Source organism: Mastomys coucha, unplaced genomic scaffold (genome assembly GCF_008632895.1).
Source record: "Mastomys coucha isolate ucsf_1 unplaced genomic scaffold, UCSF_Mcou_1 pScaffold22, whole genome shotgun sequence".
NCBI lineage: Eukaryota > Metazoa > Chordata > Mammalia > Rodentia > Muridae > Mastomys > Mastomys coucha.
In genome coordinates this window covers 225,060,417-225,076,669 of record NW_022196905.1, presented here as the reverse complement: position 1 = coordinate 225,076,669, position 16,253 = coordinate 225,060,417, and the positions used below count along the sequence as shown (strand labels likewise).

At 41.7% G+C, this 16,253-nt stretch overlaps 1 protein-coding gene across 4 annotated transcripts in view; it reads left to right on the top strand.

Annotated features, from left to right (window-relative positions):
* Siah1 (siah E3 ubiquitin protein ligase 1) overlaps positions 1-16,008 on the top strand; it is a 23,659-nt gene extending 7,651 nt beyond the window's left edge. For 2 of the 4 annotated variants that reach the window (XM_031340706.1, XM_031340705.1), the window contains exon 2: positions 14,062-16,008. In XM_031340706.1, coding sequence (XP_031196566.1) covers positions 14,064-14,912 — 849 coding nt within the window. In that variant the 5' untranslated portion in view covers positions 14,062-14,063 and the 3' untranslated portion in view covers positions 14,913-16,008. Of the gene's footprint in view, positions 1-12,113; positions 12,135-14,061 lie in introns of those variants that run through there. The other 2 variants (XM_031340707.1, XM_031340704.1) reach the window with 2 other exon arrangements.
* Positions 16,009-16,253: the final 245 nt, after the last annotated feature.

Genomic DNA, 16,253 nt, shown 5'->3' with positions numbered 1-16,253 from the left:
ATTACATTTTAATGTGTGTATGATGTGTATGGGGTATGTTCACATGTTCTCGTGGCATGACAATGTGTATGGAAGTTAGAAGACAGACATCCTGCAGAAATTGTTTTTTTTCTAGAACTATGTATAAGCATTGGTGTTTGACTACATGTATGCTGTGTGAGGATATTGGATCCCCTAGAATTACAGACAGTTGTGAGCTGCCATGTAGGTACCACCTGGGTCCTCTGGAAGAGCAGCGAGTGCAAGTGCTCTTAACCACTGAGCCATTTCTCCAGCTCCCTTGAGTGAGGAGGTTCTTACTGTGTCATCTCTCAGGTTGTAGACATGCTCCACCATGCTCAGATTAAGGTTACAATTCAAAATAGTAACAGGGTTGGTCTCATTGAGGAAGTAATGTATGTACAAAGATTTGAAGAAAGTCAAGTTAGCCATGTGGACATCTAGGAGAAAAGTGTTTGAAGACAAGGCCCAATAGAATAACCTAGCTTTGTCATGGCAGAGTAAGGAGAAAGAAGAGATTGATATAGAATATTGAAGACATATCATCATATTGGCCATTTATAAGACTTTAGTTTTTATTCTTGTATGAACAGCCAGGGGAGGGCGTGGAGCAAAGGAATGAGATAATGTGATATAAATTTGAATTGGACTAAGCTTGCTGTCCTTAGAACATATTAGTGGGTAAATGTGAGAGACAAATATGGAAAGAGAGGAAGATTAAATTAGGAAGATATTGTAATCAATATTCTAGGTGAGAAAATGCCATCTTCGGCCAGATGTAAAGATGTTGAGGAATGGTTAGATTCATATGTGTTTTGTTTTTTTTTTAAAGGAGGGACAGTAAGATTGTTTGTGTGCTGAAATTACAGACAGATTTTGTTGTTGTTTTTTGTTTTAATTTGGGCTAGAGAAACTTTTTAAAAATAATTTTCTTTTTTAAAAATTATAATTAATATAATTTTTCCCTTTTCCTCCCTCAGTTCTCCCATGCACCCCTGACTTGCTCTCAAAATCACGGCCTTTTTTTCTTTGTTATGTGTATTAAATAATACATAAATAAAACATACTCAGTTTGTATAATGCTAACTATCTATATTATGTGATATCAGAGTTGACCTGGGGACAAGCAGTCCTTCTCCTCTCAGCCTTCCCCCATTTGCTTTCTGTAGGATTGAAGCTTCCTGTGAATGTTCCCATCTCATGTCAAGAGGTCCATTAGTGGTGTAATTGTTTAGGTAGCTTTGTTTATGAGAAAGACATCATGAGTTTAGTTTTTAACATTTCTAGGAGACTGTCTCACAGCAAACTGACAAACTTCTGTTTTTCTCTATGTTTCTTGTTTTTTTTTTTTTTGTTTGTTTGTTTTGTTTTGTGAAAGGGTTTCTTTGTGTAATAGCCCTAAGCTGTCCTGGAACTCACTTTGTAATCCAGACTGGCCTTTGAACTCACAGAAATCCACCCACCTCTTCCTCCCAAGTGCTGGGATTAAAAATGTGCCACTAATCCCAGATTCTCTGTCTCTTAACAGCCTTTTCACTTTTTCTTCCCTCTTACACAGTGATCCCTCTGAGCTTAACCCTTAGGTGCAGGAATTTTGTTGTAAATGTGTCAGTTGGGACTGGGTACCATACAGTCTCTTGTTCTCTGCATTTTGATTGGTTTGTTTTTTGTAATGGTTTGTTACAAAGAGAATTTCTTTTGATGAGGAGGTAAGAACATTTACCTGTGTATATAAGGATAAATATTTAGAATGTGATTAGGAATTATGTTGGTGTAGTAAAGTGGTGGTTGTAGGTTTTTCTCCAAGATCCATGACTTCACTAGCCCTCGGTAATTGGCTAGGTTTCCAGTACCAGACAAGGTTTCCTTCTTGTTGGGTAGACTTCATGTCCAATTAGAAAGCTATTGGTTACCACCCAGGTAGTCAGCCATGCCATGCACTCTTGTGGTCACTGTGGCTCATAGGTGTCGTAGCTGGGTAGGGGATGCTTTTATCCTTTGGAAGCTTGCATGGCACCTTATGGGACCATGAAAGCTCGTTCTCAGGAGACTTTCAGGTTAGATCCAGTTCAAAGTTTCTGGGTCCTGTGTCCAAAGTACATAGTATCTTCAACAGTAGGAACTTACTTTCTGCCTCTGGGAGGCAGCTGAGGGCAATTGCGATAAATAACGTGTAATGTTTTGAGAGTCTGTTGAATAGCCCTGACCAGCAACTCAGAATAAGGTTTCTTTTGCATGCTGTTGGATTTTTTTGTTAGCTACACTATGGCTCTTGTAGGGAAGCATTGTCAACCCAGAAGGAAAGTGTTCATTTAAACTATATATGTATATTTTATACATAGATTTATATGTATGTGTGTAGTTTTGGGTAGATAGATAGTAAATGATTCCTTACGCCTTTTTCAGACAGCCTTCCTGTTATTCTGCCCTCCTTCTGTAGTTTATCTCCCTCTTCCCAAGTTCCCTCCCTGCCCCCCCTCCCATTTCCCCATCTCTTCCACCAGTTCCTTGTAATCTGCTATTCCCCTCTGTTGCTGTTCCTCCCTCTCCATAGTTCCCTTTATTTTCCTGGTTTCTGAGGTTACTCCAGGTTTTATTTATATGCACATCTGAAGACTTGAACCTGGGATCCTCAGATGAGAGAGAGTGAGCTTGCAATGTTTGTTGTCTTTCTGGGTCTGGGTTACTTCCTTCCATATGATCTTTTCTTTCTTTTTTGGGAGGGGTGGTAGTGGTAGTGGTGGTTTTGAGACAGGGTTTCTCTGTGTAGCCCTGGCTGTCCTGGAACTCACTCTGTAGATCAGGTTGGCCTTGAACTTAAAAATCCACCTGCCTCTGCCTCCCAAGTGCTGGGATTAAAGGAGTGTGCCACCACCGCCCAGCAATATGATCTTTTCTAATCCATCCATTTACCTGGATACATTCTGGTGAAGGCTGTACCTAGATTTACAAATTTAAGCTCTTGGAAAATTTTAAAGAATCATCCAAGTTACCAGAGTAAGAAAAGTGGCTGTGGGCAACTCTGAAGTGCAGGCGTTTAGAGAGAAAATGTTCAAGACAGGGTTTCTCTGTATAGCCTTGGCTGTCCTGGAACACACTCTGTAGACCAGGCTGGCCTCGAACTCAGAAATCCACCTGGCTTTGCCTCCCAAGTACTGGGATTAAAGGTGGGTGCCACCACTGCCCAGCTCTTTTCTTTTTCTTTAAAGATTTATTTATTTAATATATTTGAGTACACTATAGCTGTCTTCAGACAGATCAGAAGAGGGCATTTGATCTCATTACAGATGGTTGTGAGCCACCATGTGTTGCTGGGAATTGAACTCAGTACCTCTGTTAAGAACAGTCAGTGCTCTTAACTGTTGAGTTATCTCTCCTGCCACGAAAGCCTGTTTCAAAAACAAAATGAACACAAAGTTTTATTCAGAGAGCTAAATGTCTGTGCCAGTTTACCTCATTGAACTCAGAGAAATGTTTCAAATTCAAATCCAATTTCTTTGGATTTGGGGATATTTGCATAGACTTTATGAGTAATGGCCCAAAATTAAAAAAAAACATTTAAGCTGGGCAGTTGGTGGCATACCCCCTTAATCCCAGCACTTGGGAGGCAGAGGCAGGTGGATATCTGAGTTCGAGGCCAGCCTGGTCTATAGAGTGAGCTCCAGGACAGCCAGGGATACACAGAGAAACCCTGTCTCGAAAAACCAAAACCAAACCAAACAAAACCAAAACATTTAAGTGTCATATCATTTTAGATTTCAGATTTACTGATGCTTTGGGTGTGTAAAAATAAAAAGTCCTACAATCAGCCTGTTGAGGGGTAAAGAATGCCTAAAATCAATATATATTGTATTTCATTTGTATCACTAAATAACAGAATACAGTGCAGAGCTTACCTAGGCTAAGTGGAAGAAGAGGCAAGATCTTCAAATATTGAGAGTTAGTTGTTTAACCTTTTTTAAAGCTTTTTTGAGATACTGTGGATGTAATAGAAAAGGTGTACCACATTTATTTTTCCTGGTAAATGGGAAAGGGCAACATTTATTATTATATTTCTGTATATCTATCATTTATCTGTGATCAACTGTCCCAAGAATACATGGAAAATTCCAGAGAGAATACATACATTTCAAATTTATTTGATGGAATCACTGTCCTTCTTGAGTCATAAGTCACCCTTGTCTAGTTTGTCCATGCTGTATGTGCTTGCTGCCTACCTAGTAGTCAGTCAGTAGCCACCCAAGTTATTATGCCATCCACCATAAGATAGACTGTCCTGGCATTGTAGTGAGAGTCTGAATAATCCTTGTTTTACTTAAAAAGGGGGCCAGAGAGAGAGTTCAGCAGTTAAGAGCATTGGCTTCTCTTCCACCAGTTCCAGGGTATTTAAAGCTCTCTTCTGGCTTCCACAGACACCAACCACACATGGTGCATGGATGTACATACAAGCAAAAATATACACGTAGAATTTTAAGAGAAAGAAAATTTAAACAAGTAGTTCAGAGATGTAAGAGTATTAATACTAGCAATTAAGATCTAAGAGTAGGTAGAAACTTTCTTTAAGTGAAAAGGTCAAGTTCTTGATTTAATAGGGAAGAAAAGTTCTCAGAGAACACATGGAGTAAATTATTGGTAATTGGTAGTCTAAATGTGCCTAATTTTAAATTAAACTTTGTCATCTCCAAACCACAGTATGTATAGGGTGTAATACTATCCACAATTCCTGGCATCAACTGTGGGTCTTAGACTTGTTTATGAATAAAGAAGGAAAAATGTTGTATTGGAATACAACAAAGTGTTTTGTTCAGGGGATGATAATACTTCATTTTTGACATTACAGTAGGCAAGTTGTGTGTGCTGTTTAGTCGAAGAGACTGCAGTGAAGTCTGAGATTTGCAGGGTTCCATGTAGTTTGATAACCCAGTTCTGGCAGTCATTTAGTTATTCTTGGATTTGGTGTTCTGACAAGAGAATATACTGAGCTAATAATGACAGATCACTTTTCCTTTGGCTGAAGAAAGACAGTAGGAGAAGGTTTAGAGGATTAACGATGATGATGTAACATTCAGAAGGCTTGCTTCTGTCTGCAGTGCAACTTCTCTTTGGTTGGTTGGGTTTTGTTGTTTTTGAGACAGGGACTCTGTAGCTCTAGCTAGCTGAGAACTCTGAGACTCTGCCTCTGTCTGTTGGGATTAAAGGCACACTTTATCATGCCTGGTTTACAGTGCCCTCTTGATGTTTCAAAGGGATTCCTTCAAAACCCTCCCTGTCTTTGTCCTTTTCTCCTATCCCTCTACCCCAGGAGAGGGCAACTGCTTTTTTTACCTCGAGGAAAAAGGAGAATTGCTGTTTTCTTCGCCCTCTTCAGGCTGACTATATGCATACTCTTTGTTCTGTTGGTACAGAGGAAATTCCTTTATTATCTGAGGCACAGCACCTTGGGCACCGACAGACGGGGGTGTGCACTGCAGCAAGCACGGTGTTGCCACAGAGCTACTGCCTGGTTTTGTTTGTTTGTTTGTTTTGTTGTTTTTTTTCAAGACAGGGTTTCTCTGTGTAGCCCTGGCTGTCCTGGAACTCAGAAACCCGCCTGCCTTTGCCTCCCAAGTGCTGGGATTAAAGGTGCGCGCCACCACCGCCCGGTGTTTTTTGTTTTTGGTTTTTTTTTAAGGTTTTGAGATAGGATCTCACTAAGTTGTCCAGTCTGGCCTTGAATTCTCTTTTACTTGTCCCCAGCATCTCATGTAGCTGGGATTACTGGCCAGACCCACCAGGCCAGTTATTTTTTCTGACAGACTGGTTCTCCTTTGAATTACAAATCTCCCTTCTCCTTATTAAGGATGTTTTTGGGATCTCCTTCCCTGTTTTGTTTTCTGGACTCTTTAATGCTTGCTGTGTTCTGGTATCTTCTACTTAAAGACAGAAGAGTGAAAAGTCTATAAGCCTTCCAACCTCCACCCACTGTTCTCTTTAAGAGTGGTGCTTCTCTTTAAGCGCCACTCTGAAGCCACACCTCCTTCATCCTTCTGGGTGACTCTTATCAAGTTGAATCCAAGGCTGCTTTTGCAGAAGTCTCCTCTGGGTGGTCTGGATCATGGCTGTGCTGTTACTATTTCTTTACCATATGATTACTACCTTGCTAAAGCAACTAGGGGAAAACACATATCAAGCTTTCCAGCCAGCAACAGTTGGGTGTCCTGTAATTCAGTTCTATACTCTCTCCTGGAAGTTTGACCCTGCCGGCTACGCTCTGGGTCTGGAGGTTGAGATCACTCAAAAATTGTAGTTTACACATCTGATCAACACTGTGCTGTGGCTGGATATAGAATAGGCTTTACAAGACTTCTCTCTCTGGTTTAATAGCTAGGGGTGGCTCACAGAACTCTGGGACTTATTTGCTGATGTCCATTTGCTATAAATGATATTATAAAAGAAACAAATAAAACAAGTTAGAAGGGCTTGTCTTCCTCGTGTGTATACCTTCCAGACCCTTCAACATACCCCTCTTTCTGGAAACTAAGTCTTTCACAGTCAACCCTATCTTTAGCCAGCCAAGAAGCTCCCCTCTTTGAAAGGTCAAGCTTTTGAGTGACCGAGCTGTATTCTTGGCCACCAGCTGTCTTCTACCTAACCTATTAACACCCAGCTTTCAGCCATTCATTAGCATGCAAAAATTTCAGGGATTTTAGCACTACACTCTTCGCTCTCCAAAGTGCTGATTAGGGCTTGTATCTCTGTGTTGGGCTTAGACTTCTATTTCTTGTTAATCATTTGATTACTTACTTCAGTAGTAGTTTTCTTAAAGGTTCCTTCCATCACTTTTGCTTGAGGTTTTGCATAGTTAAATATATCTGCTTATTATTACTTTAATACTTTTTGAAAAAATGGGAATAATGAGTTCCTTGAAGAATTTAAGGAAGATAATTTATCCTAACAATGATGTACATTTGAGTTTTTATATGTCTTTTACTTTGGCTTCTCTGGTACTGTCTTCTGTTAATAACTTGATGTTTCCCTTTCAGTTTTTATACTTGGTTATGGCCTCCATGTTACAGCTTCCATGTGAACAGAAGTACTGGAGTACTTAGAGGAGTTTGTGAGAAATACAGATGGCCTAGTGATAGAGCACTTATTTCTCTGGAATACTTGAGGGTCCTGTGTTAGTAGACTCAGAGTTATAGCATAGACCCCATTAAGCAAGACTTGTTCACTCATCCTCAGTAAATGAATGAAGAGAGCCAACTTAGTAATGATAAACAGAGGAGGGAATTTGTTCACTGTAGCCACTTTGGGAAGAGGGACAACAATAACTGACACCTCTCTCCAACTAGAATTTAAAGGGAGGGGGAGAGATATACTTAATTAAGCACCGTGGCCAAGGTATCGCCCTAACATTGTAGTCCCTGTCTTCCCTGCGAGGTCATTTGACAAATTGTAAACTTCTTTTGGAGACAAGATCCTCCTCTTGTCCCTTAGTGCTTGAGGCAATTCATTTCTTGGGAACAGTTTCAGTTAAGAGAGAGGCAAGGCTGGTTGGGGTACACTCGGACCAGATCTTCAGCAGTACAACATACGAAACCAGCCTTCTCTCCAGCCCAAGATTTTTTTTATTTTTTTAAACTTTTTTAAAGATCCAGAGTTGAATCCAGTCAGGCAGTTCTTTAAAAACAAGAGTTGAGTCCAGCTAGGCAGTGGTGGCAGACACCTTTAAAGGTAGGAGCATCTCTGAGAAACCCTGTTTTGAAAACAAACATATAAAACAATTGAATCTAAGTTACATATACAGTATATTCTAAACAATAGTTGAATCACATACATAGTAAGTTGTAGCAGATACATTGAGATAAAAAGATGCTTTAGAGTGGGAAGTGGAGGAAGTGTAGAGCAGAGCAAGTTTAGATGTAAGCCATTGGGGGGGGGGCGGGGATCATTTATTTGTGCTGTGGCAGTTGGAAATTAAGTATGCCAATTTTTACCATTTGATCTGTATGGAGACCAAGTTGTTTATAGTTTGAGAAGGAGGCAGAGAGGAAAAACAAACAAACAAAAACAATCCCGAAACCCCACTGGAGGAATTTTCTGTCAGCTCCAAGAACTGCTAGCTCACAGTGGCCTTGATGGACTTGGGCTTAGAGAAGCTGCTAGAGTTCTGCTCAAGGGAGGAGCCTACAGGCAGGTTTAAGAAAGAATAGGCAGCTGAGGGGAGAGGAAACTCCAGGGGGCATCTGGGAGGAGCAGCTGCAGAGAGCTTTGTGGGCCTGCAGTTCCTAGAGGGAAGCAAGAGAAGGCTAACTTGAGCTGAGGAGGATGGAGTGTCTTTGTAACAAGAATTTCTATCCAGGGTGAACCCAAACTGAATGGTAACTCGGCAGAGAAAAAACTTCCAAATCCCAGAGGAAAAGTGTCCCTTCCCACATGACTGGGACCCATGTAGGGCCAGAGGAACTCCTGGCATAAAAATGGCATTTGTAGTAATAGTAGACAAAGCTGGAAGCTTGGGGTAACACTTATCCAGTAGAGAGATAAGAGCAGGGAAATAGTAAATGTCCTGGTAGAGAAACTCAGACACGAGCATGGCAGGAGCCATTAGAGCATAGCAGGGGGAGGAATGGTTAGAATATGTGCAGCTGAGTAGCTGTAGAATTTGGGATCAAATCTGATAGATAGCAGGAGCCAGCAGAAACAAATGATCCAGACACATCCTAGGAGACTCCTATCAGCAGCTTGGTTCAAAAAGGATGAGTTCCTAGGAAGAGAGCTCATATATGCTTTTATATGAATGAAAAAAATAAAAAAGAGGGAGCAAAGGGGTAAGAGGCTAGGTGGAGAAGCAGGAGTAAGAGAGAGAGGAGGGGGCAAGCAGCCCTTTTTATAGGGCCAGGCCTTCCTGGCTGTTGCCAGGTAACCATGGGGAGGAGCATACCTGGGAAATTAAGGGACTTCTTGTTGATTGGAGAAACTCCTTATCAATCAATATGCAGGCGTGTGTTTGTGAGCTTCCGCAGTGTGGTAGCAGGAAATGTGGAACTGAGTGGACTCATTTGACTGTGTCAAGTCTAACAGGCCGGGCCTCTGGCAGATAGGGGCAGGGACCCACTGAGAACCAAGAGCAGAGGGGGAAAGGCAGCAAGTGAAAAGTAAAGGACAGTTAGACAAGCATAACATGACTCCAACCAGTGCTGAGGCTGAAAGGCTTTAATTTTTCCAGCCAGCTTTTCTACCAATCTAGGTACTGACAGAGAATAGAGACAGTTCTTAGACCAAAGACAAAGTGATTAAACAAGGCAAAGAATAGAGATCACACCAGGTAGTAATCAAACAACACAATAAACAAAGCCCCCAAGTCACTGGGTCTGGGGGCTTTACCAGCATTACCAAAACAAAAGGGAAGTCACACATTCCTTGGCTGTGTGACCTTGATTCTTGTATTAGCCCAAATGTGAGTATTCTTATCTGAGCCTACTTTCTTGAGCCCAGTGACAAGTACTTGCCAAATCTCTATAAGCGGTACCAAAAGCTCTCTACATTGGCAGGGGGTGAAAAAGGCTGTAAGTAGAGTCTCCAGCTGTCAGGTGAACTGGTTGAATTAGTCTGCAGTGGGTTGCAAATAAGCCCTGGTGCTGCTGAGCCAGAGAGCAGCCGTCCTGGAATTTTCAACCACATGAAAGAAACTGTCTCTAAGAGGGGAATCTCACCCAAAGGGAAAAGTTTTAAAACAAGAGTCAGTGAAAAACTGAATGCCTCCCATTCTCAAGGGCATCACAGGGGTAGCTCTGAGTTCAAGAACTCTCCCCTGGGGCCATGGAGATAGGAAAGAATGGGGGCTTACCGGATGTTGGGCTAGTGAGCATGGATCTCTTGTGGCAGCTAAGATGGGATGCAAACCTGCAGAGTTTCAAGATCTGAGTCACAAGGCATCAATGTTGTGATCATAAAAAGAGAAAGAGCTAAAAGAATATGTTCTGCGAGGTGTGGGGGAAGGGAGTGCCTTGGCGGGCCCATGCTGAGGCATTCCTTCCCCCTGAGGAATCAGAAACACAGGCTGGTATAGTGTAGAATAGATTATTTAGGGCATGGGGAGGAGAGTTAAGAGGGTAGCAGAGGTAGAGAAAGGCAGGGAGAAGGAGAGAGTAGAGAAGTAGGGGCCACCTATGACCACGTGGGGGGGGGAAGGGAATGGGGAGAGGGGGAGCAAGGGGGCAAAGGGAGTAAGAGGCAAGGTGGAGAAGCTGCTGCAGTCTGATAACCGGAAATGTGCTGCCAGGGCTGCCAGGTATCTGTGGGGGTGGAGTTTATACAGAATGCTAACAATGACTGCTCCTAGATATGGTAGAGGAGGTTTGTTGCACATAGGAGGGAGAGCATAGCCAGAGGCAGGAACATCTAGGAGAATCCAGAGAGAACATAGTCCTGAGCCAGACCGGCCATGTGAGGGAAGGGTGAGCCAAAACCAAACAAACAAACAAATGGATCTGGTAATCAAAATGGCTGGATTAAATAGGAAAGGGGAGGATTTTAGGGTAGAGGGCAGGGTATGTGCATACACACACACACACACACACACACACACACACACACACGCAAAACACACATATTAACAAATGTATATAAGCAGGAGACATAGCTCAGTTGGTGTAGATATATAGTGCTTGCTTAGTTTTTCAAAAGGCATGGCACCACATAAAACTAGGTGTGGTGAACAATCTCAGTACTCATTGGGAAGTGGTGAAAGCTGGAAGATCAGAAGTTTAGGGTCATCTTCAGGCTCTGAGAGTTGAGTGGCAGTTTAGGATTAATGAATGAGCACTGCTTCAACAAACAGACAAAACACCTCCAAAAACCTAGCAGAGACTAAATACTCTGAAAATATTCAGACAAAATTAAAAGGTGTTAATACTATTTTTTTCTGTTTAGCTTTTTGCTAAAATGGGCTTGAGATGTACAATTTAGAAAGTCCAGGTTGTATTTCTGTTCTTAAAGATGTTTGAAGTAATCTAGTATTAAAGTAAGGTGAAAGTGATTGAACACGATAAAGGTGGGCAAGTGGATAGGGTTGAAGTTGCTGAAAGTGGATAAAACCCATTGTATTGGAGCCCTCACTGCCTGCCAGTTTTTGGTTGTATTGAAGGTTGTCCTAAGCATCATGTAATACCAGCTTAAACCTTTGAAGCTCCAGCTGACACTGTCCCAAGTGTGAGGTGCCCAGGACTTTTTGGGGCAAGGGTAATAAGGCTTGTTTAAAAACAAGGCAAGCTACTCTAGTTTAATGAGGCTAGTTAAGAAAGCTTTCCCAGAGTAGGATGAGGGTATAATCTCAATTTGGAGGTAGAAGTATGGTTTTATGTGTTCTGAGTGTGTTTACGATTCTCACTGCATTGGAAGGGGGCGTTTGAAATAGGCTGGCACACAAGCAACAGTTAGAATTGAGGAAAATGGTAGTTGAGGCCTGGAAGTATTGAGTTTGGGGAGAATGTTTTCACTTCATGCCATCTTGAGAATTCACAGGACAAAGATCTTGTCTGGCTGTGTACTTCCGTCCATCCCTGTATGTATGTATGTTTCCTACCCTGGAGCCTTAAGAAAGCACTGAGATCGTGACCTCCGGAAACATCCTACTAGACTTAATTGCTGCCAAGTGTACAGGCTTCATGTTGCTGGTGGCGCCAGGCAGAGCAGCAGCTCAGGTGGTCTGTGGGGTGGGGCTTAAGGCAAAGTCCGCCCTCTTGCTCAGCCCGGCCCCAGCCCCTGAGCCTGCTAGGTGTTGGAGCCTACGCAGTAGGACGCCAGAGCTGCCGGAGGAGTTGCGGAGGAGTTGCGGAGGAGTTGCGGGCCTTCTGTTAAGTTATTGGAGATCATTGGTTTAAGACCACACAGTTTAGAGTTCATGGGAGGTGTTGTCTCTCCTGAGGACAGGCCACCATTGAACTACTTTTAAGACTGAATGGAAGTGAGCAGCCTTCTGTGCTTAGGAGCCCAGGGCCCAGGAGGGGCTTCTGCAGGCTGGCCTTGGGGGTTGCAGGAACCTGAAGCCCCCATTCTCATGACCTGGAAGCCTGCATGCTTTCTGCATTCCTGGAAGGGAGTCCTGCTCACATGCTTGCCAACGGTTGGGACCAGGACCAGGAAGAGGAAAGGTACCAACATAAAAACAACTGTTTCTAAGACAGAAACTAGACCGTGTGAACCTGTGGATTCTGGTTTAGGCTGCACCCGCTTTGTCTGGCTCTGTGAGGTTGGCAGTGAAGGTTCAGTGGAGCTACAGCAACTCTGATTTAAATCAAGCTTCAGGTGTGTGACAACTTCTGCAGACTTGTCCTTGGTTTTTGCTGTAGGCCTGCTTCGTGGTTGAGGCTTGTGGCTCAAGATGGAGCTGCGTTCCACCTTTTTAACTTGGTAATGGTATAAGAGCTTTCTGTGCTCTAATACCTCTGACCACATTTTGTTGCTCATGATCAGTAGATATTAGTATGCTTTCTACAGTGTTTGGAAGGTAATAAAAATGTTGTAACATGAACCTGAACTCATGCTGATAGTCCTAGAGGTATTTTGCTAAGTCTAGGCACTGGTCTAGTGTTTTTCTCATGAACTTGGCTATATTGTATTTAAATATAAACTGGGGTCTTTGATGTGAACAGATCTGTTTTTGAAGGAATCACCTTTCAAATTACTGTGTTCCTTTAAGTGAGTGAGCAACACTTAACATGGTGGAATAAATGGGAAACCAGCCACTTTAGTAATGCCAAACCCATTGTTTCACAAGTGACCTAAAATGGATAAATCATCGGCATAAAGAATTTGCTCAGTTGGAAACTAGATCAGAGTGCTCTTCTTATCGTGATGCCTGGATCACAGGGCTTCAGATGGTGAGAGCTGAATAAACTTCTATTCTTATATACCATGAGAATGAGCCTTGTGATGGAGTTGGTTTTTTTTACACTGTGTGTTGGAGAGGAAACCCAAGGCCGCAGGCAAGCTAAACATTTGTTGGTACTTTTTTTTTGCCCTTTGAACTTGAGAGTATTGCTTTAGTAACTAAAGGAAAAAAATGTAAACCTCCACCAATGCTGCTCCTGGTTCCCTTAGTTTACAGTGTCTACTGTCTACTGCATTCTAGAATTCCAATTGTATTGACTTGTCTACGTTTGCACCAGAATGATTATAACTGGCAAAAAGTGCTATATTTAGTGTAGTCTCAGGGAGTGCACTGTTAAGACATTGATTGATCTTTTGTCAATTTCTGAGACAAATTGTGGCCTGCTGTATCCCACAGAGGCAAAGTCTTGGGGAAAGGAGCTTATTGTGCGTGACTAGCTGGTCCTTTCTCCAAACGACTCAAGTCCTGTGAATAGTTACAGTGAAAGCTGCAGCCACATAAGGGAACACACATGGGTTCAGGGAATTCTTTGCTCATCCCCACCCAGCGTTTGGTGTTCTGTGGTGTTCTCTCCACTTCTCTGTGTAGTCCTGGCAATCTGGCCTCAAACTCAGAAATCCATTTGCTTCTGCCTCGCAAATGTTGGGAGTTAAAGGTGTGTGAGACCCTGCCCAGCTGTATTTAAGTTCTTAATACAGTTTTGTAGTTCTTTATTGTTCCAGATCTTTTTTGAAACTGGGTCTTACTATGCAGCCCTGCCTGGCTTGAAACTATGTATTCAGACCAGGCTAACCTCGAACTCCCTGATCCCCACCTGTCTGTGCATCTAGAGTGCAGGGGTTAAAGGTGTGGCCACAATGCCTGGTGCGATTCTTATTCTGTGTAGTCTACCCAGAGATTTCCAGTGCTTTTAAGAACAGAAAGGTATTTTAAACATGCTATAGAACATTTTGGAAAGGTGATTTACTCATTATATAACTCCAAAAAAATTAACGTTAGCATGTAATTTTTATTTTATCTGTATATGGTTTCAAAACTATATTTATTTAACTTTATTCTTTTGTTCATGATAAATTTTGTGGTATGTTTTACAAGTATTTTTGACATGTATACATACATATTTATAAATGTGTTATATTTGTAACTTTTCCTCCTGCTTCCTTTTATTTTCTTGTTTTTCTTTACAGAGATGAGCCGTCAGACTGCTACAGCATTACCCACTGGCACCTCAAAGTGTCCACCATCCCAGAGGGTACCTGCCTTAACTGGCACAACTGCATCCAACAATGACTTGGCGAGTCTTTTTGAGTGTCCGGTCTGCTTTGACTATGTGTTGCCACCTATTCTTCAGTGTCAGAGTGGCCATCTTGTTTGTAGCAACTGTCGCCCCAAACTTACATGTTGTCCCACCTGCCGGGGCCCATTGGGATCCATTCGTAACTTGGCTATGGAGAAAGTGGCCAACTCAGTACTCTTCCCTTGTAAATATGCCTCTTCTGGATGTGAAATAACTCTGCCGCACACCGAAAAGGCAGAGCACGAGGAGCTCTGTGAGTTCAGGCCTTACTCCTGCCCCTGCCCTGGTGCTTCCTGTAAGTGGCAAGGCTCCCTGGATGCTGTCATGCCCCACCTGATGCATCAGCACAAGTCCATTACCACCCTGCAAGGAGAAGATATAGTTTTCCTTGCTACAGACATTAACCTTCCTGGTGCTGTTGACTGGGTGATGATGCAGTCTTGTTTTGGTTTTCATTTCATGTTAGTCTTGGAGAAACAAGAAAAATACGATGGTCATCAGCAGTTCTTTGCAATTGTACAGCTGATAGGAACACGCAAGCAAGCTGAAAATTTTGCATATCGACTTGAGCTAAATGGTCATAGGCGGCGATTGACTTGGGAAGCGACTCCTCGATCTATTCATGAGGGAATTGCAACAGCCATTATGAATAGTGACTGCCTAGTGTTTGACACCAGCATTGCACAGCTTTTTGCAGAAAATGGCAATTTAGGCATCAATGTAACTATTTCCATGTGTTGAAACGGCAATCAAATATTTCTGGCCAGTGTTTAAAATTTGCATTTGATTTCACAGAGAATAAGGCACCCATCTGCTTGCCAACCTAATTAAAACTTTCCTGGTAGGTACAAGCCACCTGCCAGGTAAATGAAAAGAAAAGCTGTTAATACAGGAAACAGTTGCATGTAGTAACACTAATATATTTAAAAATAATTCAACAGTAAACCACTGAAAAAATATATATACCCAAGATGGGCATCTTTTGTATTAAGAAACGAAACATTGTAAAATATTTCTGAACTTTGTGTTTGTTGTAGATTGATTGTATTGTTGACAATTTTTCGGGGGTGTGTGTCTGTGCACGCATGCGTGCACTTGTGTGGTTGGTTTTCCTTTAACAGACAAGCCATCTGCGTGGTCATGGACCACTGCTTTCCCCTTGTGAGTCAACATATAGTGCTGCTGTGGTTTTGTTTTTTGTTTTGTTTCTGTTTTCTTTTGGTGTGTGTGTGTATTTGCTAATTTTTATTCTAGTTTTTCATTAAATAAATTTGACTTTCTTTTCTGTAATTCAGGTTTTTCTCACTTTTGTACCTTTTAAGTTAGTGTCTTTTTGATATTCATAATTGCTTAATGTCAAAAGTTTGTGTTCAGTACATACTTTCTTTTCCTTCAATCAATTTATTAGAAATATTTTGAATTCAGCCTTTTTGTGAAAATAGGAATTCCAGAAAGGAAAGGTAGCAGAGAAGCTGTGAAGGCTGGAGCAAGTACAGGATGGGTCTTGTCGCTCTCTATTACTGTCCTACGTGAGCACCAACATCAGGTCAGGCTAACTCTTTGAAAGGTTAGGTTAGGGAGTAAACTCTGATTTATATAAATTAAAAAGAAAATCAGGTTTTTCCTCTCTTCAAATGTCTTGGGCAAATCACATGTTTAAATTGGTTCTTGTATTTATTGGTTTTGCAAAAGAGTGCATCATACACAGTATTTGTAATTAAAGTAAATCATTTGTTTTTTAAAAAAGGCAGTTTGCAAAAAAATGTTTTTGGTCTTTTATAATTCTCATTAAAAGATTATCTGGCAAATTAAAAAAAAATTTAATGTGTTTACTTTAGCTCTAGGTTTTTTTTTGTTTTTTGTTTTTGTTTCCCTGGAGCTGAGGACTGAGCATAGGGCCTAGCACTTGCAAATGCTCTACCCCCCCAACCCTTAGCCATAGCCCTAAGTTTGATAAAGTCCATAAAGACATTAGGAATATGGCTAATTAATGCTGATCACTCTTCCTTTATTAAAAAAAAAGCGAGGTATTTTATCATTTCCTACCTCCAGTGGTGGAGTATTGACTCTGCAGTCTGATTT